The 12169-nt window shown below is 48.8% G+C and overlaps 1 protein-coding gene across 6 annotated transcripts in view; it reads right to left on the bottom strand.

Moving 5' to 3' along the window:
- Positions 1 to 4844: 4844 nt before the first annotated feature.
- PDE4DIP (phosphodiesterase 4D interacting protein) overlaps positions 4845 to 12169 on the bottom strand; it is a 97527-nt gene continuing 90202 nt past the window's right edge. For all 6 annotated transcript variants that reach the window (XM_079981004.1, XM_079981007.1, XM_079981003.1 and 3 more), the window contains 5 exons: positions 11751 to 11926; positions 9023 to 9154; positions 7701 to 7818; positions 6764 to 6810; positions 4845 to 5847 (listed from right to left, as the gene is read on the bottom strand). In XM_079981004.1, coding sequence (XP_079837130.1) covers positions 5800 to 5847; positions 6764 to 6810; positions 7701 to 7818; positions 9023 to 9154; positions 11751 to 11926 — 521 coding nt within the window. In that variant the 3' untranslated portion in view covers positions 4845 to 5799. The remainder of the gene's footprint in view (positions 5848 to 6763; positions 6811 to 7700; positions 7819 to 9022; positions 9155 to 11750; positions 11927 to 12169) is intronic.

The raw sequence follows: 12169 nt of genomic DNA, 5'->3' as shown, positions 1-12169 counted from the left end.
ATGAAGCAGATGGGCCTGTCCTTGCCGCTGCTTGTCCACCAGGTTTCTTGTACACACAGCAACACAGGTCATATGGGCAGGGGGGGGGGTTGCAGTGATTTTTAAGAAGTCACTGGTTTACACCGGGCATCATATTGGGAAGACCCAGTTCTCTGAGTGCATGTTCAGGAATTTGGGCAGGATTCCTTTTGGTATACCTGTTAGTGTAACTGTTCCATGATTGCAGTCATGGGATTGTTGTTTCACATGACGGTGTATGTTTTGACTCCACAGAGTAGAAAGTGATGGAGACAGGATATTTGTGTCACTGTGTTCTGTGAAGTGGGACTATTGTCCTTTGTCCTTTTTCTCTTTGCTGTCTGATGCTAGAGAGAGAGGGAGCCATGTTGTAGTGCTCTGTATGTGTTTATATGCAAATAAAGTAGATTAGCCAAAATCCTGAGTTGCTGAGCTCTGTTACACAAACTGCGAACACTCTGCGGATCCCTAAGTGTGCCGATGTCTGTTGGCATCGGTCGCTGTGATGTTCGGGCAGAAGAAAGCTTTTCACACTCCCGAACGAAAGACCAGGAGGGTGAGAACTTGCCAGTTGGGCATGTGTCTCTGCCAGGGTCCTACTTGAGTGTAGGACGAGCTCCTGACAGTACCAACCTCCCCACTGCACCAAGGATTCCCTGCCCGAGCTGCTTCTGGTCGTGGCAGATGTTCTCCTGGAGACACCTAGTTTGGTTGTCCTAGGGCAAGGTTCTGCAACCTTTAAGACAAAAAGAGCCACTTGGACCCATTTCCGAAGAAAAAACAACTGGGAGCCGCAAAACTCGTCATTATAAAAATAACTTTTTTGTCACTTTTTAAAATTATTTCTTTTTTGACCCCTCAGAATTACTCCTACTCATAGAAATAAACGTTAAATTAACAAGTTACCTTTTTGTGTGTGTGTGTTCTTCACTCCCCTTCAAAACAGTGACCAGCGTACATGCCCCCTTTCAATGCAGTGACCAGCATACATGCCCCTTACAATGTAGCGGGTGGGCGGGAAGGTGACGTCAGGACGGTGCGTGACCAACGCACGCACCGCCCCCATGCGACGTCACAACCAGTACAGCGCCCGTCACAGTGGGGAGTGTCAGGGCGCACAATGCGCCTCCTCCCCTCGCTAGTATCCGCCCCGGTGTAAAAGAGCCACATGAGCCGCGGGTTGCCGACCCCTGTCCTGGGGGATTTTAAAATCCATGCCAACACAACCTTACAAGGGGCTGCTTGGGACTTTGTGGAAAGCATGGCCTCCATGGGGCTGTCCCTGAATGAGTTTGGTCCAACTCATAGTCGCGGACATGCCTTAGACCTGGTGTTCACCTCTAGTAACAAGGGTGATCTGACATTAAGTAAAAGTGAAACAAAAGAAGTGCCATGGTCAGATCACTTCCAGGTGCAACTGGACTTCTCCACGACCCTTCCCCTCTGCAGGGAGGTGGGACCAATTTGGATGGTCTGCCCCCGCCACTTAATTGATTGAAATGGTTTCCAGAGAGTGGTAGTGGATGCTTTATCCCATTTTAATGGCCTTTCAACTGATTACCTGGTGGCCTGCTGAACCAGTGCTATTGACTGTCTGGCTCCGAAGCGCACTCTCTGATTGCATGAAGCCTGGACAGCCCCATGGTTTTCCTAGGAGCTGAGGGCAATGAAACAATTTTTGGGACGGCTAGAGCGCCGGTGGCGGAAAACTCATTTGAATCAGATCAGACATGGATTAGAGCTCAACGTCGAGCCTACCAAGTGGTGATAGCGATGGCGAAGAGGACTTTCTTCACCGCCTCTATGGCATCTGCAGAAAATAGCAGTAGGAGACTCTTTCAGGTGGTTCGCAATTTAACAGAATCACCTTTGACATCGGGGCCTGGTAAAGACCCCAAGATCTCCTGCAACGATTTTGCAAAGTTTTTTGCAGATAAAGTCTATTAGATTCGGAAAGAGGTGGACTCCACCGTGGGAGCAGGGCAGGGGCGGGAGACTGCTAAGAGTCCTGTCTAGTTGAGTTGCATGGGATCAATTCCAATCTGTTACCTCCGAGGATGTGGACAGGCTGCTTGGACGAGTGAAACCAACCACCTGATCTCCTTGACCCTTGCCCATCCTGGGTAGTAAAAGTGAGCTGGGAAGGGCTGGGCAGTGGGCTCTGCGGGGTGGTGAATGCTTCCCTCTGTGAGGGAGCCTTCCCAGACCTGCTGAAAGAGGCGGTCATTAAACCTTAAATTCTTCAACATCTTTAGACCTGGCCAATATGGCCAACTATTGCCCGGTCTCACAATCTTCCATACTTGTGTAAGGTGATTGAGCTGGTGGTTGCTGAACAACTCCAGGCATGTCTGAAGGATGCAGACCATTTGGATCCCTTCCAGTCTCGCCATGGGGCTGAAATTGCCTTGGTCATTCTGGTCGATGATCTCCGGTGGGCTGGGGACAAAGGTGAAAGCTGTTTCCTAGTTCTGCTGGATCTCTCAGCGGCCTTTGATACCATCAACCATGACACCCTTCTAGACTGTCTAGAGAAGCTGGGGGCACTGTTATACAGTGGTTCCGCTCCTCCCTCCTGGGCCATGTCCAGAAAGTGGTGTGGGGGATGAGTGTTCGGACCCCTGGGCTCTCACTTGGGTGCCTCAGAGTTCTGTCCTCTCCCCCATGCTTTTCAACATCTACATGCAGCTGCTGGGAGAGATCATCAGTGGGATTGGGGATGATACCCAACTCTACCTCTCTTTCAAATTGGAACCAGTGAAGGCGGTGAAGGTCCTGTGTGAGTGTCTGGGGGCGGTTGGAGGATGGATGGCGGCTAACAGATTGAGGTTGAATCCTGACAAGACAGAAGTACTGTTTTGGGGGAATGGGGTGGTCAGGTGTGGAAGACTCCTTGGTCCTGAATGGGGTAACTGTGCCCCTGAAGGAGCAGGTGCGCAGCCTGAGAGTCATTTTGGACTCACAGCTGTCCATGGAGGCGCAGGTCAATTCTGTATCCAGGGCAGCTGTCTACCAGCACCATCTGATACGCAGGCTGAGACCCTCCGTACCAGCGGACTGTCTCGCCAGAATGGTGCATGCTCTAGTTATCTCCCGCTTGGATTACTGCAATGCACTCTACGTGGGGCTACCTTTGAAGGTGACCTGGAAACTACAACTAATCCATTATGTGGCAGCTAGACTGGTGACTGGGAGTGGCCACCGAGACCTACATTGTCTCCCATTACGTTTCTGAGCACAATTCAAAGTGATGGTGCTGACCTTTCAAACCCTAAAGGGCCTCGGCCCAGTATACCTGAAGGAGCATCTCCACCCCACTCGTTCTGCCTGGACACTGAGGTCCAGCTCCAAGGGCCTTCTGGCAGCTCCCTCACTGCGAGAAGCGAAGTTACAGGGAGCCAGGCAGAGGGCCTTCTCAGTAGTGGCGCTTGCCCCGTGGAACGCCTTCCCATCAAATGTCAAAGAAATAAACAACTATGTGACATTTAGAAGACAACTGAAGGCAGCCCTGTTTAGGGAAGTTTTAAATGACTGATGTCTTGATGTATTTCTAATCATTTGCTGGAAGCCGCCCAGATGGGCAGGGTAGAAATTTGTTGTTGTTGTTGTTCATTTCCACAACCTCTCCTGAATCTGATGAAAATAAGAAATGGAACTGTGTGTCATCAGCATTGTACTGATACATTATTCCAGATTCTAAGATGACTCAAGTAGTTTTGGGTGGGTGCTAAAGTGGAGAGACCCCACAGGAGCTCATACCATGGGTGGGGGGGGGCAGGCTGTAGTCTCCCAGCACCCTCTCCAAGTATCAGCTAGCCAAGAATGAACAGAACCACTTCCTTATGGCGCTTTCAGCTCCTAGTCTGGACATGGACATGTTTAGGGGAGCGTGATTGGAAGCACAGGGGGTGCCACAAATATGATGGTGAATGGAAGGGGGGGAGGTGCTGAATTTTGGCATCGCACAAGATGCTGCTGAAATTTGACCACAAGGTCCACCACTGCTGGACATCACATCCAGAAAGAAACTCATTGAAAGCTCCTGAGGTCCAGGTAAATCAAGAAATTTCCTTTCTCCTGTACTGCCAGCAGATATCATCCATCCAGGTAGCCAAGGCACTTTGTGGCAAAACCAGACCAAAAGCACCAGGGCTGCTTGAGACATTTTTGCTGCATGAGGTGAACCAGAAAATGCCCCTCCTGTCCCACTGCCATGGAACCTGACTAGGACCAAGTGATAAGTGACCAAGGTTTTATCTGAAATTTTCTCTCTCCTGGGTAAGGCTGTTAGGATTGCAGCCCAGACCTCCCAACATCTGCATCTGCCTGAACTAAAGAGTGGTTGTGAACATGTGTAATAGTCCTCAATGTCAGCTGAGAGCTGCCAGGTAAAACTCTGCAGTTGCACTCATTAAAAGACCTGTAGCAGCAGCCCAGTGCATGGAGCTGGTGGCCGAGTCATCGGGAAAGAAGGCTGCAATCCTGGGTGCAAGAGGGTGTTGGCAAGCAGCAGGGAGAGAGAAGGGCTGTGGAACCGGCAGGCAGTTTTGCCGGGACTCGGAGCGGCTAGAGCCACCCCTCTGTCTTCTCCCACTGCAGCGGCTGCCTCACCAAGTCTTGTGACGCTCTGGTCCTGTGATGCCCAATTGACATCCAGCTCAGTAGCTATCTGGAGCTGTGTTAAATCCATTAGCTCCTGCAGGAAATAGAACTGAGGTAACTCTTTAATTTAGCGGCTCCTAGAATAGGTTCAGGGACTGGCCCAGGCCCATCTCGCACTGCGAGCAAAGATGCAACTTGTCCGTTTCCATCATAGGCAAACTCCATTCACTTTTTAAAAAAGTTTTATTGGGAATTCAAATAATACAAAGAAAACATGGTTCATGTCTTTCAATAAATTTAAGCAAAGCCAACTTTCATTCCCCCCCATCCCTTAGTGCCCTTCTTAACAGCATACAGACTATAGTAAGGACTCTTTAATCCTTTCACAATTAGTTGTTGTGTGCATTATATGTAAACTGGTGTTACCTGTTCCAGGTAAGCAACAGTCACAAGAAGTCTTGCAGAAGTTGACTTGAGATACACATCAGAAAACAGCCTATGGGCTGATGGGGCTGGCTTTGAGTTCAGAAGTAACTTCAGAAGATGGAAATGAGTAGCTGAAGAGTCAAATGTTGCTGGGGCTAAGGGAGCCTTGCTCTCTCTCCCCTTTTCCCAGTAATTCAGCATAATTACATTTTCAAATAATATATCTCAGGGCCGTACATCTCTGGAGCAAGGAAAGCATTGCCTTAAATTCTACACCCTGATTTACAGCAACATACACAGGAGAATGCTAGAAGCGGCTGAGCCTCAGCCAGCCAGCCTCACAGAGTCAGACGAGTGCAGCTTCGGATGAAGCCACATTTAGAGCACTCCTTTTTTTCCCCAGACAGCAGCATTTATAGCAGTAGTCTATTTTTAGTATAGTATTGCACTTTTGGCTGGATCATTTCCAGGCAAATTGCAGCCTGATCCCTAGCAGCAGTCACTCCAGAGCACACACAGGCAGTGGTCGGGAGCAGCTTGGTGCCGCATCCTGAAGGAGATGGAGTTGGCAAGTCAGGCAGTGGTTGGGTTCCAGGACAAATCCTAAAAGTCAGGGCTTGCTGGACCATGAAGAGCTGCCGGTCTGGGGCAGGGTCATTTTCTGATGCCTGGGTTTGGGTGATGAACTGTAATTGAATTTCGTTTTCTTCCACCTGCTTCTGGGCACTTGAGCTGCTAGGTTTCCTTCTTTGCTCATGCAAGAACATGGTCACAGGATGGAAGAGGCTGGGGGGAGATCCCCTAGAGAGGATAGTGCACAAAGCAGAGGTCTAAGAACGGGGTTAACTCCCTCCCTCTCATCCTTCTGCTTAACCCTACCCTACCATGCAGTGGGGACAAGGAGCTCTGAGGGCTCTAAAGGGCAGGAGTGGTACACTGGTGCCATGGGACAATATCTTTTGCAACACCAACTTTGAATTGAAATCCATGGCTGCAAATGGTGGGGAGTAAACACAACCCACTGCTGACTACAAAACTGGCTTGGGGGCCCCTATATTCTGGGTACAAGGCTGCTTAGCCCACATGAAAGCCAGGGACCAGCACTATCTCAGCGGGTGTGGAGAGCGGAACAGGACCTCCTCCCTCTTTAAGCTGGTGATAGTTTGGATTTGAAAGGCAATAAGGCATTTGTGCAGCAGGTTGGAGGTTAAAGGCGCTCCCCGACAGTCTGGAGAAGAGGCAGCGTTTCTCTTCCTTGGAGTAGCAGAAAAAGAAGCAGCACACGAGTGACAACCTGGCCTTAGGACTTTCTCAGCTGCTGTTTCCTCACAGTTCTTTCTTGGAGAATTTGCTGGCCCAGAGCAGGCAGGGAGGGTGGTAAACTGAACAAAAGCCCTTGAAAGTAGGGAAAAGTCTGAGTGTTTCTCTCCCCATTATGGGGATGCCTTTTTCAAGAACATGAGCCTGGGGGTGGTGACCCTGTGACCCAGGGGCCAACACCTGTGTGGGTAGTTAAGAAGTGTGAAAGGGTTTGTAGCTTTACACAAGAAAGAGGGACAGCAGTGGAGTAAGGCCTTCGGAGCAAGCCCTGTGGTGCTCAACAGCAACGCCACCACGGCTTGTAGGCCAAGTGAACTCTGGCCTAGCCAGGCCTGCATTCCTCTGCAGCCTCCTGGCTCACCTGTATCATTGTGCAGGTAAGTGGGCTTGGACTTACCTCCAGGTTCATCCTTGCTTTCCTCAGCACATCGTATGTCCTTGTCACTGTAAACAAAGTAACAATCAGGCTTGTCTCTGAACATTTCCTCCCTGACCCCTTCATCACTTTTCTTTCATTGCCCAGGCAACTTGTGAGATTTCCCTTCGTGCAGTAGAGGGCAGTGGGGGCCGGCCAGCTACGCAGAGGCCCAATATGCCTTACTGCTTTTGGCAGCAGTGCTATAAGTCAAAGAACCCAGGGCTGTGGGGAACAGAGCCCAGTGCCCTGATGGGGATGCATGCACCTGTATGTGCTCTGCATGCGTGTGCATGTGAGAATGCACAGGACAGTAGCCAGCCCACTGCTAGGATACAGCCCCAAGTCAAAGAAAACAATGTCTGTGACATGTAATAACAATAGCTTATGCAGTGGGGCTGGGAAGACTTTATCAAACATACCATTAGAACTAGGCAGGCATTTGAGTCAAGGCACTCCCTGAGCACCTCTGCTCCGATTACTGGGAAGAGAATTGAGGCCGGCACACAGCCCAGGAGCAGGCGCCTCTGCTCCCTCTGCCCCATGACAAGCACCCAGATGTGGGAGGCCGTGGAGGAAAAGGCTCTCCAGACTTCTCGAGTCTTTGATTGTAATTTCCTGAAACCCCCCAAGTACTTCTGAGGCAAAAAGGAGGGCAATCACCCATTCCTATTTTTAATTACAAGGATGTAAACTTGTAGTGTAAACTTGTAGTTTTCTTCCTCTCCACTCCCTTCCTGCCCCAAAACAAGACCCAGCATTGTTTTCTGGTTGCTGTGGATTCAGCTGCAAAGAGGGCAGGAGGACCCTAAGTCTTGCCCGCTCTGGATCTGTAGGCTGGATGAATGCCTTGAGGGCTGCACAGCCAAGCCACCCACCCCTGCCCAACCAACCATCTCACAGCTGGGAGGCAGCTCACAGTGGCTAAGGAGGACGCTCTCCATGCTCTCCTTCCCACGGCCGGCAGTCCGCAGGCGACTCTCTGGCTCAGCTAGTCTGGCTCTGAGCTCCTGGATCTCCTCCTTCCGAGATGGCTCCTGAGAAAGAAGCTGGTTATTATTTTCTATGGCATCTCCAAGAGTGACGCAGTCCAACCATGAAACAGAACGAGGCTATGGATTCCTGCAGGTAAAAGAATGTACTGCACCTCTTCAAGCAACATATGAGTAAAAGACATTTTATAATTCTTCACTTTTCAAAAGTAAAACAGCATTGTAGTTCATGCGTTGGTAACCTCTAGGACAGACTACTGCAATGCGCTCTCTGTGGGGCTGCCCTTGGGTCTGGTTTGGAAGCTCCAGCTGGGGCAGAATGTGGGAGCCAGACTGTTGGCGGAAGCTTCTGACTGAGGACAGGTCACACCATTGTTAAAACTGCTGCTCTGGCTGCCCACCTGATACCGAGCCAGGTTCAACATCCTTGTATTGATTTACAAAGCCCTGAACAACTTAGGTCCAGCGTACCTCAGGGGACACCTGAACACTTATAGTCCAGCTCAATCACTGAGATCATCTGCAGGAGTGTCTCTTGTCATTTCCTAAGTTGGTGAGGCTCATTTGGAAACAATGAAAAGTTGAGCCTTTAGGATCATCCGCCCAGTCCTGAGGAACTCCCTGCCAATAGAGATTCAGCAGGCATCTCCTGTGCCAACCTTTAAATGCCTGCTGAAACCATTTCTGTTTCATTAGGTCTATGCGGGCAATTTAGAGTACTTTCCCCAAATGGTCTGATGATGTTTGCTTAATTTTTTATTTTATTTTTTGCTTTTAACTTGTTTTTAACATTCTATTATTTTATTGTCTGGTTTTATGTTTTTATATTCTTGTAAACAAACCTCTGTGATATATTTTTATGATACAGTGGTATATAAACACAATTTTCTTTGCTGAATTGAATAGTCTAGTCCATTCTAGCACTCATTCTGTTACACATATAAATCAGCGCTAAGAGACTAAGTTAGGAATACCTGCAGCATGACACAAAACTACTTGAGATGCCACTTCCTAAGAGCAGTCTCTCTCTCTCTCTCTGTGCACCACATAGAATAAGCCGCCCTTTCTTATGTCTCCATCGTCCCCTTTCCAACACACCCACATGCAAAACAAAACACCCGGCTGCCTGAGGCAGACAGCGCACAAGGAAGATCTCTGTCACATGGCATTCAATGAATTTTGCTGCTAAAGGAAAGGAGGAGGATGCTTTGCATGGGAAGAGGAAGCGTCTCCCTGCTGCCTGTCATACTTGCACAGAGATGTGAGGGCCAGGAAGGGTTGCTCTCCAGAACGTTGCCAGGAGCGAAGCGGACTTCTCCAGGATCTGGTGCAAAGAACTCATGTTGGCAAGCAGTTGCCTGATCCTTTCTTGGCAGAAGATCTACAGCAGCAGAGAGAAGAAACTTTTATCAAGAGAGTCTCTTGCACAACCTCAGCCACTTTGACGCCCCTGTTTAACTTTTGCATACTCTCAAACATTCCTCAGATGAAAATAGGGGACATTTCTCACTACCTGACAACTGGCCCTCCTTGACCCACCCCCATTTTTTGCATCCCCCGCCCTGCAGAGCATTTCCTGTCAGAAGAATGGTGAGGGCCACCAGCACCACCCCAACAGGCATGGGCCCCCCCCACCGTCCTGAAAAAACCCCTCAATCCAGATTTTATTTTATTGGTAGACTTACAAAAAGAAAAGCACACGCCAATCAATAAATTTTAGAAAGCAGCAAGATTAAACACAGATGCATAAAGCATTAAAAAATCAAAATCAAGACTTCCGGGTTGGCGCCATCGCCGAATGGCGGACTCCCTCTGAGCTCCGGAGGGAGCCTGCTCGGCAGGGGCTGGGTTCTACCGCGCCGGCGACGCGGGGACCCTCAAAAACCATGGGCGCTGAAACCCATGGGCATGGTGACTTGGCGGGCACCGTTTGCGCCCCCCGACCCGTGAAGGAGCCTTTTTAAAGGCTGCGGAGCGGGTGACAGGGTGGTGGTGGTGCTGTGAGTCCTCCGCTTCCCCTGCCGAGCGAAGCCGCATGCCATTCGACGGAGAGCGCTGACTTCTTCCATTGAAATTTGGTCTTTAAAAGAATAACCAGTGAGTAATTGGAACTTGGATTTAAAAAGGGGAAAAATTCTATTTAAATTCGGAGCGAGCGGGGGAGGTGCAAAAAGGAAGTCAGCCTCCCCCCTGTTGTAGAGGAGCTAAAGCAAAGGATTTGACAACTAAGATCGAGTGCAATCTTTTTTTGATAAAGTTATTAACTTCACGATGGAAAATTATAAGACTGGGCTGGAGGAGAAAAGTGGAATGTGAATTAAAATGCAACCCCCCCCCCCTGGAAACCCTGGGAGCGATCTGTAAGAGCGCTGGGAGAGGAGAAATAGAGGTTTTGACAGCTGTCAAAGGAGCTGTCAAAGCGGAAGAACAAAAAGAGAACTTTGTTACGAGGACTTTGCTGGTCACATTTGTTACAAATTGGATATAAATTGTTTAAAACAAGGAATAATAAGTTACTTTGACTGTTGGGTGTGATCGGGAAGGAAACTGAGCTACTATAATCCCTCTAGAGGAGCTGTGGGACACTACAAGTATTGCTAGCATCGAATTTGAATAGGACTTTTTATCGCCTGGGAAACTGCAGAAATGGAACACTATTTTGTCTACAGAGGTCTACACACTAAAGGAGACAATAGATTTATCTATTGAAGAATGGAAGGGACTTGACGTAATGTTTTGTTCCTGAATAACAAAGCCTCTGCAGAGGAATTAGAAGCTTTTTGGAATTAGAACATTTGTGCAGGAGAGCAGGGGGAAAAAAAAAAAGAGGAGGAGAGAGAACAACAAGAACAATAAGAATAACAAGAACTGGACAAAGTTGGAAGATAGACTCCTTCCAAGATTGGACATGTGAAACCAAAGATGACCAAAAGATGGCAAAGACTAATAAAAAGACGGCAAAGCGGACTGGTGAAGGACTGTGGTTTAGATGTGGGAGCTCCAGCATGACAGTAGACATTGATGGACATTGGGAACGCAACCGGGAAAGGGGGGAGGGAAATTTGGAATCCAAAGGGTGTTAAATTACATTTTATTCTTTTTTTTTATCTTTCTGTTTATCTTAATCTGTATTGCATATTAAAGAGGGGAACTCGTGGAAGGGAACAGGTCGATTTTAGGGGATGGGAAAATATTTTTTTTTTAAATTGGGCCAATGATAATAATTTTAAAATTTGGGGTAAGAATTTGTTGAATCTATTTGAAAGAATTGGAATACAAGAGGGGGAGGGGAGGGGAAGTCCTGGAAAGATGCCAATGAAAATAAGGTTTTAAATTTGGATGCTTTTCTTTTTCTGTTATATTTGAAAATCTTTAATAAATATTATATATAAAAAAAATCAAAATCAAGACTCGTAGTGCTCTGCTCCCACTTTCTTCCTGCCCTCTCCCTGCCCCTGGGAGCTGGTGCATCATGGGGATCTGGGCCTCAGCAGCCAAAGCCTCTCCTCCTCCTTGGCTGCCCTTCAGCAGCCACTACAAGCTGCCCAAGGGAGGAGGCCAGCAGTCGCAGCCATTGAAAGGCCATGAAGAGGCAACCACCACTCGGGACAAGAACCAGCTCACCCTCCTCGCTGAGCGTGGTGGCAAGAGCACTGGTGGGCAAAATAGGGATATTCTGGGATCAAATCAGAAGCTGGGATGGTTTTTTAATTCTGGGACTGTAATTCTGGAGAGTATGCATTTGGTGGTCCTCAAGCTGTCTCAGTAAGTCCTCCCAGGAGCACCTCTGTCCTAACATGAGGGAGCAGCCTTTCTTCTCCCCATGGCCCAGGTGGGCTGGAAAGATACCCTGTGATAACTGTTGCAGTCCCAACGACCTGTGGCTATTCCTGGGCCTCGCAGTCTCGTGATGGTTTGGCTGAGAAAGATCATGTGGCTCCGGAGGAGTTTATATTTTCTGCATCTTCCCACTTTACCTTGGATTGCTGTAGTTCTTGGCCAGGATGCAGGAGAGAGGCCATTTTGTGGATCAGAGTCTTGCCTTCCAGAATCTGTTTCTTAAGGGTGCTGTAGTCCTTGAGGTGGCTGATCACATGGGACCCCTGGCTGCTGATATTGTTTAACAGCACCAGCTTCTCCTGCTTCTGTGTCCCTGAAAGCAAAGCACCAGACTGGAACCTAATTGGGTCAGCACCTCTTTGGAGTTCAGATCACACAGGCTTTGCTCTCTTCAGCTACAACCAGATGCAGGACTGGCTCACCTATGAGGTGGGGGGAGGCAGCCACTTCAGGCAGCAAAAGCCCAAGAGCTGTTGCCCTCGTGGTCATACTGCCCCACCCACCACCACCAGTGGAGAAGCAGCGCCGACTTCTGGCAAGATCACATGAGATCTTG

The sequence above is a fragment of the Podarcis cretensis genome, assembly GCF_951804945.1.
Source record: "Podarcis cretensis genome assembly, chromosome: 6".
NCBI classification, from domain to species: Eukaryota; Metazoa; Chordata; class Lepidosauria; order Squamata; family Lacertidae; genus Podarcis; species Podarcis cretensis.
The sequence above is the reverse complement of the archived record's forward strand: the minus strand, read 5'-3'. Positions and strand labels throughout refer to the sequence as shown.